At 40.2% G+C, this 12,793-nt stretch overlaps 1 protein-coding gene across 2 annotated transcripts; it reads right to left on the bottom strand.

Annotated features, from left to right (window-relative positions):
- Positions 1 to 4,792: 4,792 nt before the first annotated feature.
- On the bottom strand, positions 4,793 to 10,175 carry LOC306927185 (serum amyloid P-component-like). Of its 2 annotated transcripts, XM_079506872.1 has the most exons (6): positions 9,985 to 10,175; positions 9,554 to 9,613; positions 9,366 to 9,420; positions 7,923 to 8,025; positions 6,890 to 7,187; positions 4,793 to 6,479 (listed from the first exon to the last, which is right to left on the bottom strand). In XM_079506872.1, exons 2-6 carry the CDS (start codon positions 9,608 to 9,610, stop codon positions 6,252 to 6,254), a joined length of 741 nt encoding a protein of 246 aa, XP_079362998.1. In that variant the 5' UTR covers positions 9,611 to 9,613; positions 9,985 to 10,175; the 3' UTR covers positions 4,793 to 6,251. The 2 variants fall into 2 exon arrangements, with proteins under 2 accessions (XP_079362998.1, XP_079362997.1); XM_079506871.1 differs by lacking the exon at positions 9,985 to 10,175 and having other exon boundaries at positions 9,554 to 9,737.
- Positions 10,176 to 12,793: the final 2,618 nt, after the last annotated feature.

Below are 12,793 nucleotides of genomic sequence, written 5' to 3'. Positions count from 1 at the left end.
CTAAAGTGGTGTATTTTGACTGGGCCTTTTGACTCAAAGGCTTTCAGCTTTCAGGGAGAAACCAAAAACACAGGGAACACATATTAGAATATTATAACAACACTTGGGGGGTCTAGTAGAGTAATGTTAATTCCATATGACACAAAAATCACTCCATCTTTAAAGCCGCTTCTATCCTGGATTCGAACCGGGTTTCCTGCAGTTGCTGATTTGTTTTGACCATTGAGCTGCCTGCTTGCTCAGGGGATAAATTGAATCTTGCCCATCTGTGTCTAGGTGAGACATGACCTTTGACACAATTTAATCTAAAATGTCTCAATAGAAGAGCGCAGGGACACTAAATACAACCACTCCAATTGTATAAGTTATATTGTATTAACATACTCTAGCATACAGATTGGACAACATTTAATCTCACCGGTCACATTTGTGACCACTTTTTGAGTGGTGTAAACCACTCCTACAACTGGCTTTGTTAGTTTACGTGTCTGTCTGTCTGTGCTCAAAAAATGAGCACGGTTGCTATGGTCACCCAGTTCACACGGGTGTGATTTCATTACGTCAGACATTACGTCAGACCACAGCTGATCAGTCTATATAAGACCTTACACCACTCAGTTCACACGGGTGTGATTTTTTGGTTTACCGGTAGTTAACATTATTCAGAAAAAGGTTACATTGTGCTGCGTTAAGTATGAAAGTTTTCCTTTTATTTATAATTTATACACACACGCACACACGCACGCACACACACGCACGCACACACACACGCTTTGATTTTAATTGCTCTAAACAAACATTGTAATAGAGCGTCGCAGTCCCGCCCCATTTCATGACGACGTGCGGCCCGGAAGAGAATTTCCCATACATTTTTCAGAAAGTATTTATTTAAATACCTGTAAGCCTCGGACAAAGCCAACTCGGATGGTGACAAATCATGACAATAAACACAATTGTTGGTCCGAACAAAAGAAAAACAACAACAAAACGTGCCCTTTTTTTTCTTCCCAAAAAAATGTTGTTTATTGTCATGAGTTCTATATCATCAAAGTCCATAGACTTGACAAATGACGTAATCTTCAAAAGCCATGCATTGGGAAAACGTTCAATGATGTCCACAGAGAATTGCTTTGAACTAGTTGTACTGGTATTTGTACATCCATCTCTTTTGATGTGGTTTTATTGTCTCCACCAGGCCGAAGGCATGGGGAGAGAGTATGTTTTGCATTCCGTCCGTGTGTGTGTATGTGTCCTTCCGTCCGTCCGTCCGTCCGTCCGTCCGTCCGTCCGTCCGTCCGTCCGTTATCAGCTAATCTCCGGCACCATTGGCCCGATTCATGCCAAACTTTGCACACACACTCCCTGGATGCCAACGACGAACCTCTGCTCCAAATATTCCTCAACGGCCTGTTATAGCGCCACCATGAGGCCGATTTAGGCAAAACACATTTCTGTAGATTACTCGTACACATTTTATCCATACATCACACAATTCGGTATACACTATCTCCATAGTCATGTGATCAACACGGAGCAGCACCATTTCCCATCTTCCATCCTGATTGGCTAAGATTGGCTTCCAAAGCTCACACGATTGGTCCGTTTCGAACAAAATGCCACAAATCACAAACAGTGTGCAATTTCCGTGAAATTATACACGCACATTTCCACTAGGCCGAGGACGACATGCCACAATTTCTTTCCCCAAATCAGCCTCACGGTGGCGCTATAACAGGCCAATTCCTGTTTTTAGCTATAACTGCATTGATCTGTATACAACTTATGTATGCGCAACTTATGTATCCCTAGAGGCCATGGAAAAACATTGTCCCTGCATCCCTCCACATCTGCCGGTTATAGCGCCACCATGAGGCCGATTTCTGCAAAACACATTGCTTATGTTAGTCGCACAGATTTCATCCAAATCTCATGCAAATCGGTCCACATGATCTCTGTAGTCATGAAATTAAATGAAATTAAATGAAACTAGAAAAAGTGCCCTTCTGGGCACAGGTCTCCACCAGGAGGATAGGAGTGTGTGAGATGTTTGGCAAAATGTTTAGGAGTAATATAAACATGTTTGTTTTTTGCAACAATTTTCTTCATTTTGTTGAGGAAATGCAGAGCCAGATCACTCATCAAATCTCTGAGGATAGAATTCTGGATGAGCAGGACATGTGCAGCATTTTGAACAAAACGGGCCACTCCTGAAAACTTTAGAAGGCAATGTTAGCCAATCAATGTAGAATCTGATAAATCCAACAGACTCGTCTTGATCACATGACTACAGAGATCATGTGTACCGATTTGCGTGAGATTTGGATGAAATCTGTGCGACTAACATAAGCAATGTGTTTAGCAGAAATCGGCCTCATGGTGGCGCTATAACCGGCAGATGTGGAGGGATGCAGGGACAATGTTTTTCCATGGCCTCTAGGGATGACTATGGCGATAGTGTATACCGAATTGTGTGATGTATGGATAAAATGTGTACGAGTAATCTACAGAAATGTGTTTTGCCTAAATCGGCCTCATGGTGGCGCTATAACAGGCCGTTGAGGAATATTTGGGGCAGAGGTTCGTTGTTGGCATCCATGGAGTGTGTGTGCAAAGTTTGGCATGGATCGGGCCAACGGTACCGGAGATTAGCTGATAACGGACGGACGGAAGGACGGACGGAAGGACACACACACGGACGGAGTGCAAAACATACTCTCTCCCCATGCCTTCGGCCTGGTGGAGACAATGATTACTATATTTACCCAGGGTATCTGGGCTAAGCTCAAGAACTTGTTTCCAGCCAGGCCCTGCTCATAGAACATTTCATCGTAGTGGTTCAATGCCTTGTTCAAGGGCACTTCAGCGGTAGTATTTTAACGTGTCGGACCGCTGATTCGAACTGGCGACCTTCCGGTATCAAGACCGCTCCGCAATCCGTTCGGCCACCGCTGCCACCATCATGTGATCAAGACGAGTCTGTTGGATTTCTCAGATTCTACACTGATTTGCTAAGATTGCCTTCCAAAGTTTTCAGGAGTGGCCTGTTTCGTTCAAAATGCTGCACATGTCCTGCTCATCCAGAATTCTATCCTCAGAGATGCTATGAGTGATCTGGCTCTGCATTTCTGCAAATTGTTGCAAAAAAATAAAACAAAAAAACATGTTTATATTACTCCTAAACATTTTGCCAAATATCTCACACAGTCCTATCCTCAACTCTATTTGTCACTGGTGTCATTTCTCATATCTGTATGTAATTGTTCTACCTCCTATACTATGTTTACTTAGGGGTTATGGATGGAAATTAGCTTCTGGCCAACTCTAAATAAATAAAAAGATTAGGTATGCCCAGACCCCTTTGTCCATGCGATTTCTTAATTCAAACTCATTGCGTTTGTTGTCCATAACAACTTATTAGAAGGGAGCACAGTGCCTTGCCCCATATAGGTGAGAAACAGGACCGTCATTCTACAGTCCGTATTTTGTCCAGGAGCGGATCAAACTTCATGTTCACTAACTCGTCCAATTTAGGTGGGAAGATTATTCCTAAATAGTTTATGCCCTTTTTATGCCATTCAAAGGAGCCCGTCCGAAACAATGATTTAGACAGTCAATATGGAGTGAGTGGAGGGCTTCAGATTTTGATCAATTGATCTTATAGCCTGATATGGATGAGAACTTATCAAAGATTGAGTGCAGACATTCAGGTGCCCTTTACATCACTTGAACAATGAATAACATGAGCCAAGTTGTTGAAGAGTGATGGATGTGCAGTATGCTATAGAGCAGGGGTGTTGAAGAGTGATGGATGTGCAGTATGCTATAGAGCAGGGGTGTTGAAGAGTGATGGATGTGCAGTATGCTATAGAGCAGGGGTGTTGAAGAGTGATGGATGTGCAGTATGCTATAGAGCAGGGGTGTTGAAGAGTGATGGATGTGCAGTATGCTATAGAGCAGGGGTGCCCACACTTTTTGACTTGAGAGCTACTTTCAAAATGACCAGCTCGGCAAGATCTACCCACCAAATCAATTATTATACCATTGCTGAAAATAGTTTAAATATGTACCTGAGGGGGCTTCGGAATAGTAGAGTTTGCGTTACATTCTGTACAGTATAAGACAAATGCACTTGGAATGGGAAATAGAGGGGGAGAAATGTTTTTTTGTTTTGTTTTTTATCGGTTTTTTTCTTCAATATATTTAAATGAAATACTCTTTAGGGGCATGTCATGTGATCTACCTGCACAGCCTTTGTGATCTACTGGTAGATCGCGATCTACCTTTTGGGCACCCCTGCTATAGAGGGTATGCGCATGCATAAAGTGAATGGCAGATCAAGTGGCAAATCGAGTGACAAAGTGAGTGACAAAGTGAATGTAATGTTGTTTAAAGTAATGGAATGGAATCAAATAGGACTTTTCTGTTTGGACGTATGAGCTGTCAAGGCCAAAAAGTAATGTTTTGCCACTCAGTAGCATTCCCGCATAACTTCCGGGTATGATGATGATGTCACACGCATACCCTCTATAGTGACATATGTGAAATAATGTACATAAATGGCCCTTTTTGTTCCTTGAAGTAAAGACAAGAAAGAGAAAAGTGTTTATAGTTTTTTTTTGTTCAAAACAGACTGATAGATGTATAACTGAGGCTAGGGAAATAGCCTAGAGAGCAAATACCTCGACCTTATAAGACTTCACTGGAAAAGTGAGAACACCAAGTATCAATGACACAAAAGATGAACTTAGAGTAATGTAAAAAACCTGAAAGGAGTTTTGACACAAGACACAAGTTCTTAAAGTATTCCTCAGATTTCTTTAGTGTTCTTTCTTCAGATTCAGAGCGTGTACAGTGGTAAAGGATAGAGGAGAGAGAATTCTCCTAAGTGCTCTGAATGTCAACATATCATTTTGCACAAACATATATACTGAAAAACATGTCATTGATTAGGATTCAGCTGTCACATTTCAATAGGCTGAAAGGTCCCATCAGGGTAAGATGTCATCAGGCTGTCATGGGCGTCCGATGGTCTGAATCCTGTTTTCGACTTTAATCACGTTCCGTGATTAGGATTCTGTTGTTGTTCATTTAGCTCATAGGGTGAGAGTGTATGTTTATCCTCATCTTTAAGAGCAAGGTTGTCGTCTGGTAGTTTTCCATGTTTCTCCATTGAATCTTATTTCCCTTTTGGGTATAATGAACATGACAATCTGGAGTGGGCGACAGCTGATAGTGGAATTAATACACATGCAAATATTGATATAACATCACTGTGTGACAGGGCAGTCCTGTTCACCAGATACAATAAAGAAATACAAGGTCTTTTTTAACATAGTAATAAGATGTGAACATAAAATAAGAAACACTACATATGGTAAGAAAATACCCATCACAGACATCCACAGTTTGGATATTCTGGTGCTGAGAAGATTATATACTTTTGCGCTTAAAGGACTACTTTTTTTCAACCAAGGTTCATGTTTTAGGTTATTAGAGAAAGTAAAAGATGAGTGTTCATTTTCTTTTCTTTTTTCCCCCTTTTTTCATTTGCTGCTTTCTTTCGTTTTAGCAATTTTAGCTATTTTTGACAGGGGGGCGGGGCATTCAAACATGGGGCTAAATATAGGCCTATATTTTTTTTTAACATTTTTTACGGCGATTTCATTATTATTATTTACTATAGTCCTGTTAGACCCCAGGAGTGTGTGTTGTAGGCTCAATATGTCCGTTTGTCACCTCCCCTTTGACATTCAATTGACCCCGTGATCTTTTGTGGCCAGATGTAATTGTATGGGGTCTAGTAGGACTATAGTAAATAATTTTAAAAAAAATCGTTTTGTAAAAAAAAGAAAATACATATTTAGCCCCATGTTCGAATGCCCCCTCAAAAATAGCTAAAATCGCTAAAACTAAAAAAAGTAGCAAATGAAACAAAATGTACGCTCATCTTTTACTTTCTCTAATAACAACCTAAAACAAGAACATAGGTTGAAGAAAAAACTAAAGTTTTTTAAGATTAAAAGAACATGAGTTGAGTGCTTGACTATATGACTATATGACTATACCACCACCGTTATTGTACTTCGGATAGTGTTGCAATTATTGTATAACATTTTATACAGCTTTGAATGTTAGCAGACCTTAATTTGAAACATAATTTCCTGTGCTATTCTTTCCTGCAAACAGCTGTTAATAAAGTATTCAATCAATTAAAAACCATTTTCCACCCAATGGATCAAATAGTTTTAAGATTAATAATGACAGCTTTTTTCTTTTTGATTCTCTTCCAGCACCACATTTCCTACAGTCTCAAAGTCCAGAGCCCCCCAGTTGAGCACGTTCCCTGGGTTGAAGTTGAGATTGGGGTCGTACCCCTGGATCTCACAGGGCGAGAGGACATAGTTCCACATGTGGACGTCAGACAGCATCCCAACAAAGGACTGAGCAGCATCAAATCTACCACCAAAAGAGTCCTGCTCCTGTAAGCATGGAAGATAATCAATATTAGAGGGAGCATTGATACCCAAAATAGACATTAACGCAAACCATACTATACTATTTTTCTGTACTATTTTTGTATTGGATGTTATATTGTTTTATTTGTAGAGAAGCCCACCTGAAGGCTGAAGGAAAGCAAAACCTATACGAATAGAATGTAAATTCCTCTTTGAAAACAAGAACCATGTTCATTATATTTAGAAATGAGCCAATAACTCAGAGAAATTGTGAATATAGGCTACAATATGCTCATTCATAACAATAATTGTATAGTATTCTATCAAGTTAGGCTACCTGCTTGTTATAGTATCACATCTACCATCTAATATATCTAATAAAACAATCATACAGTAAAAATGCATGATGCAGTTTTTCAGCTGTACAACAATACCTGTCCTAGTATGATGCTTGGGGTTCCTTGGATGACTCCATGTCTGAAGAATTTCCTGGAAGTGGGTCTTCCGTCCAACCACACTTGTCCCAGTCCAGATGTGTTATCCCAGGTGGCACACAGCTTGTGCCAGGTGTTAATTGTGTACTGTTGCACGTCAAAGTTCACATTAGCGCTATGACCAACCACAACTTTAATCTGAGTCCCCTTACCCATCATAAAGATGAGGAATGCGTTCTCTGAGGAGGGATTGGCCATGGAGAACAGGGCGTGGTCCCTGGTGAGCTCTGTAAAGGATCTGAAGGCAGATGTATGATAAATAATAATAAGTTCAGTATAGTGTTCTGCATGCTTAGTCAGTTGACCTTACAGTATAATCCTAACATTCAGTCAGAATCTTCCACCAGGTGCTCCTGTCCGCCTGTGCGTGCATGCATGCGTGCGTGCGTGCGTGCGTGCGTGTATATGTAAATCGCTCTGGATTAAGAGCGTCTGCTAAATGCCTAAATTGTAAATTGTAAATTGATATATTTTTAATTTGTTTCCAAATCAGCCATACGCTGACGCTATAACAGGCTGCAAATTCCATTCCCTGGATTTCAATGAAAAATTGCACGCACGCACGCACGTGCGTGCGTGCGTGTATATGTAAATCGCTCTGGATTAAGAGCGTCTGCTAAATGCCTAAATTGTAAATTGTAAATTGATATATTTTTAATTTGTTTCCAAATCAGCCATACGCTGACGCTATAACAGGCTGCAAATTCCATTCCCTGGATTTCAATGAAAGATTGCAACCAATCTACATACCCCAAATTTAAATCACTTGATTTACAGAATAAAAACATGCAGACCCTAACCGCATGCAAAGCCACGTAGTCGGAGTGATGGGATGTCGGAGTAAGGTGGAGTCCCCTCACTGGCACCCATATGGGGTGCTCCAAATTGTAAAACTTACTGTGTGCTATATATCATGATCGCAACTTCCAATCATCCCAAATCACTTTCACTTGTTCCCATGGCATGAACTTACCTCAGGCAAACAGTCACAGCTCCGAATGTGTCTTGAGTTGTCATTAATTTCACGTGATCTGTGTTAGTCGGCTGTGGGAAGGTCAACATTTTACCTGTAAGGTCTAAACAGAAAATGACAAATGAAGCATAGAAGAAGAAAAAACAACTGGGCTGCTCTTAAATGATGGAGTCTGTGCTTTTACACATTTGGCTCAATAGACATGATACAAAATTGTCAAAACATGAAACAACACTTTTTGAACACTTGGAATAGACCTTAGCTTGTTATAGAATCTGGGACGTATTTGAATGCATATATGCATTCAAATTGTAATTATATACCATACCATACCATACCATCTTTATTTATATAGCACATTTAAATAACAACTCCATTTAAAAAACAAACAACATACAGTACACAGTGTCACTTTCAACATCAAAAACAGCTCATACTATGCTTGGAAATGCCAAAGAATAAAGATACGTCTTGAGGCGTGATTTAAACACATGAAGGGTGGGGGCTTGTCTTATGTGCAGAGGCAGCTCATTCCAAAGCTTGGGAGCTGCCACTGCAAAATATATAATAATACATTGTAATACAAGTGTACAATTGTACAGTATACTGTATGGTTGAGTATGAAACTACCATATCGGCAGTGATTTGAGGTTGACTTCTCTCCACTGAGTCTGTCTGTGTTATATGTAACCATAATGTAACCAATGAAAAGTATTACCGAGCGCTTTTGTCTAAATAACCGCTTTGGATCTATTAATTGGAATACAGTTATTTCCTTAAAAGTTATGATTTTGGTGCTAGGTTTACAAACGTAATGTAGGCTTTTGAAACGCATTAGATGTTTATTAATTATGGATGGCACAGGAAATGCCTGGCACCGAGGAACATTATAAGAACAAAAAGGAAAGGTATGGGGAAAGTGATATTCATTTGTTAAAATAAGTGATGTTGAATTGCTCTGTATTAAACACTTGCTGAGTGTTTGTTAAGTAACATGGTCTCCAGCTCTTAAGTGGACAGGGAAAGAAATCAGGATGGGAGAAAGAACTCACACAGGATACAAAATAAAGGATAAACAGGTGAAATTATAATCGATGAACACAAATAAATGAGGAACTGGAACTGATAAATGGGTACTCTTTCCTGTTTGAAATTGGCAACCCAACTGAAAAATAATGTTCTGTTTATTGGATAGCTAGAGAGAGATGGAGAGAACCCGGTTACTGAACACTCTATGACAATGATTAGATTACCAATCACTATATATCCTTAACCCTTTATCAAAACCATTTTAGTTTTAACCCAAAAACATCACTTACCCTACCTTCATGAAGTTTTATCTATCCATCTATTTGTTCTACTCTAGGTCTATATGCTCTCTCTGTGTGGGTCTAGAATGTTAACACTGCAACCAAAATCATTTCTTATAATTAAGTGTTGTACCTTGTGGAGCAGCATCACAAACCGCCAACATCACAAACAGCAGGAAAAACTTCATCTGGCATGAAAGAACACAAACAGATACCATGAAATACTATTATAACAGGATAAAATTAGCTTCTGCCTGCAGGCCTGTATGAATAGCACACACTTCACAGTAGCCTAACAAACTGCTCATGTCTTGACCTTACCTTGTGCTGATCTGTGTGAGCGTCAGGTTGTTGAGTTGAGTGAGATTGTGGACTCATCGCTGTTGTAATATCTCTCTAAGTACTGGACCCTCGTCTGGTATTGACCGACAGGTAGTGTGTGCAGGCTGGGTGGTGTGTGACAATCCAGGGACACGAGACAGTATCACGCTAAGGTTCACAAAGTTTATTACACAAACAGGAAACATATATAGTGCTGGATCATAATGACGTAACAATAAGATATGAGACAGAAGAACGTGCCTACTGCAGCAAGGCTGACCTTGCTGTCGCCTAGATGTCTCTCGTAGCCTATCTATAAAGTATGCTGCTACAGTACCGGCAGTACACAAGACATATCAAGTACACTGTATCTCAAGTTCAAGTACATAGACTAAGATGTACTGTGCATGGGCTTGTATCACAACAATCGCCTCTACTACTATTGATGTTGGTCAATTTCCAGTAGATAATGAGGCAAAACAATTAGGTCTAATCAAAAGGTTTATTTGAAGATAATACAAAAATGAGAATAAGTCCAAAAGTAAAGTACAACGATGAATCCAAAAAGAATAGCTGTGCAAGCAGCCGATGAACCGTACAGAAGTAGAGTCGCACTTGTTCCTCGGTTGTTAGTCTGGCATATTAGCTCCCTTCACTTTGGCTGCCCTCAGATTATATAGAGGATGATTTCACAACACAATGTGAAATCACAGATATTTCACAATATCACCGATACCGAGCCAACAAGTTATCGTACCGCACAAAGCATCCTACCATATTCCCCACCCAACCAGTTCTGATCTTGAGGGAGTAATCAGAATATCTGTGGTGTTGCAACACTAGCCTGGCTAATAAGCCAGACCGAATCAGCCGTTGGTAAAAACAAAATTGCCTGCCGGCGGATTACGGTCTGGAGAGGCTCAATTGTACGCCCATTTCCTACACCAGAGAACTGGTGTGGCCAATCGGGACACGGTATGCAATATGGGCGGGCTTTGGTACAGTGACATTCAATGCTTGAGACCTTTGACTGACAGTACCTCTAACCAATTGCGTCAAAGAGAAAATGTTTGAACCCACCCCCCGGGAAACAAGATCCATACACAGCATCTCCAGACTCAAATACCACACGACAGTGTGATTTGAGTCTGGCTTATTAGCCAGGCTATTGCAACACTGTACTGGTTCAGATGGAAACCACATGTCACACAAAGGACACAGTGCTGGGACCACATGAATACACTCAGTCAGAGAACAAATTGAAGCATACATAGGTCAAAGGGTTAATAGAATATACACCTGTTTATATAGAATGATACGCCTCTATATGTATGATTCCTATACACTACTTATGGGGGGGGACATGCAGTAAAGGCCGTCGGGATCGGGAGTCGAACCCGCGGCACACTGCCAGGCTGGATTACCAGCCAAGGTGCCTGGACCACTGAGCCATGGCCCAGGCCGATCTGCAGGTTCCTTGTTCATGGTGTTGTTCTACATTAGATGTAGTATTAGATAATATGTTTTCAGGTTGTACAGAGAGCACGTGCGTTATGTTCTGTTTGGATGTATGTCAGCTGAGTGGAAATTCACAATTTTCCTCCAGTGGAAAAAGTACGCACAATTTTAAATTTGTACTTAAGTAAAAGTATCAATACCGCAATATAGAGATACTCTGTTACAAGTAAAAGTCCGGATGCGACGCATTGTGAGCTTGCAGATCTGCTATTTTCAAATGGCCAAAATGTAGGACTGAAATGCTTAATGTAGCCTATGTTTTGTACGGTAATAATAATCAAAATCTACAAAGTAACTAGTAACTAAAGTTTTAAAACAAATGTAGTTGAGTTAAAGTGCAATATTTGCATAACAGATGTAGTGGAGTAGAAGTATATAAGAGTATTGGACATTGAAAATACTCAAGTACAACTACCTCAAAGTTGTACTCTAGTACAGTACAGTACGTAAGTAAATGTACTTCTGTTAGATAAATTCTGACATGTTGTTTACACGTCATGTCAAGTTGGCCACTCCATCATATTCTGTTGGTCAACACAGATAGAACTTTGGCCCAGACCGTGAACTTTGGGCCCAGACATATAGGTCATATTTGGTCATCTTGCCCTTTTCATCATTTTACTCTAAGCCTATTGCCTGTTTACTCCGGGTTGTTCTCCTTATCCTATTTATGTCATGTCACCATCCACGTGCCTAATCATCTCAGCCCTATATTATCCTTTATATTATTTTGTCATACTTATATCATGGATTTCCTGATGCCACATTCAGATTTAATATCATATATCTTGTTGACTCCTTATTCGGTCTCCATACTGTCTGTCCCCAGGCAAGTTAACTCGCATACTGAGAGGCCTATTTTGATTTGAGACATGTATTTGACCTTGGTGCCTAGTGAGAAAGTAGATAGGGGTATTTCTCTCTGTCGAAAGTTTACAGCTAGCAGGGAAAGAATGTTATCTTCAGGTTACCATAGCAACGCCAGCCTCTGTGCTTTCCCGGTCTATGCCCCTCAATGACGGAACCAAGGAAGATGTCACGATACCAGTCTCATCATCATCATCCATGTGCTGGTCCAATGAGCGCTCGACAACCAGCGCCACCGTGGGGATATTGCGGAAATTAACTATCTATTGAGCCAATGAACGTTTATCAACAACTGACGTGATCTACAGTGTAAGCCAGGAAGATACTGTGAAAGGTTCAGTTCGGATCCATATTGGAACAATTGAATACTCTAAATTATAGTGATGTATTGTACTATTATTATTATTATCTGAACCATGTAGCACATTCTCTATGTAAATTGACTTTATTACCTACTAAAAAATTACAGTTAAAACCTTAAACTTCCTCTCAGAACTTTATTTCGTCTGTCTCCAATTCGGTTTTTAAGGTATCCTTCTATTTTTTATGGTACCGTGGCTGTCATTCAAGATTTAAAGGGCACTCCACTAATTTTTAAGGTAAATACAGCACGGTATTTGGTCTCCCTGCTGGGTTATTGAAGGTATATATATTTACAGTCCTTTCTAATTAGCATTACAGAATAGATATAATTTATTTTTATCCATTAATTGATCCTTGGGGTCGCCGGATTTTTATTTCCATTAACTTCCACCACTGCAATCCTCTCCCTCATGCGCAGTGCCTCGGAGAGGTCTTGTTCGAGAGGACAGGTTGATGATGATGATGATGATGGCAGTGGCACCACACCGCTAG

The sequence above is a fragment of the Electrona antarctica genome (assembly GCF_951216825.1).
Source record: "Electrona antarctica genome assembly, chromosome: 7".
Lineage (NCBI taxonomy): Eukaryota > Metazoa > Chordata > Actinopteri > Myctophiformes > Myctophidae > Electrona > Electrona antarctica.
This window is presented reverse-complemented; position numbering and strand designations above follow the sequence as displayed.

Excerpts from the sequence above, each read along its gene's own strand:
- LOC306927185 (XM_079506872.1), bottom strand. The coding sequence starts at position 9,610 with ATGAGTCCACAATCTCACTCAACTCAACAACCTGACGCTCACACAGAT. Across the intron at positions 9,421-9,553 it reads CTCACACAGATCAGCACAAG|ATGAAGTTTTTCCTGCTGTT; the intron begins GTAAGGTCAAGA and ends CTTTCATGCCAG. Across the intron at positions 8,026-9,365 it reads TTGTGATGCTGCTCCACAAG|ACCTTACAGGTAAAATGTTG; the intron begins GTACAACACTTA and ends TTTTCTGTTTAG.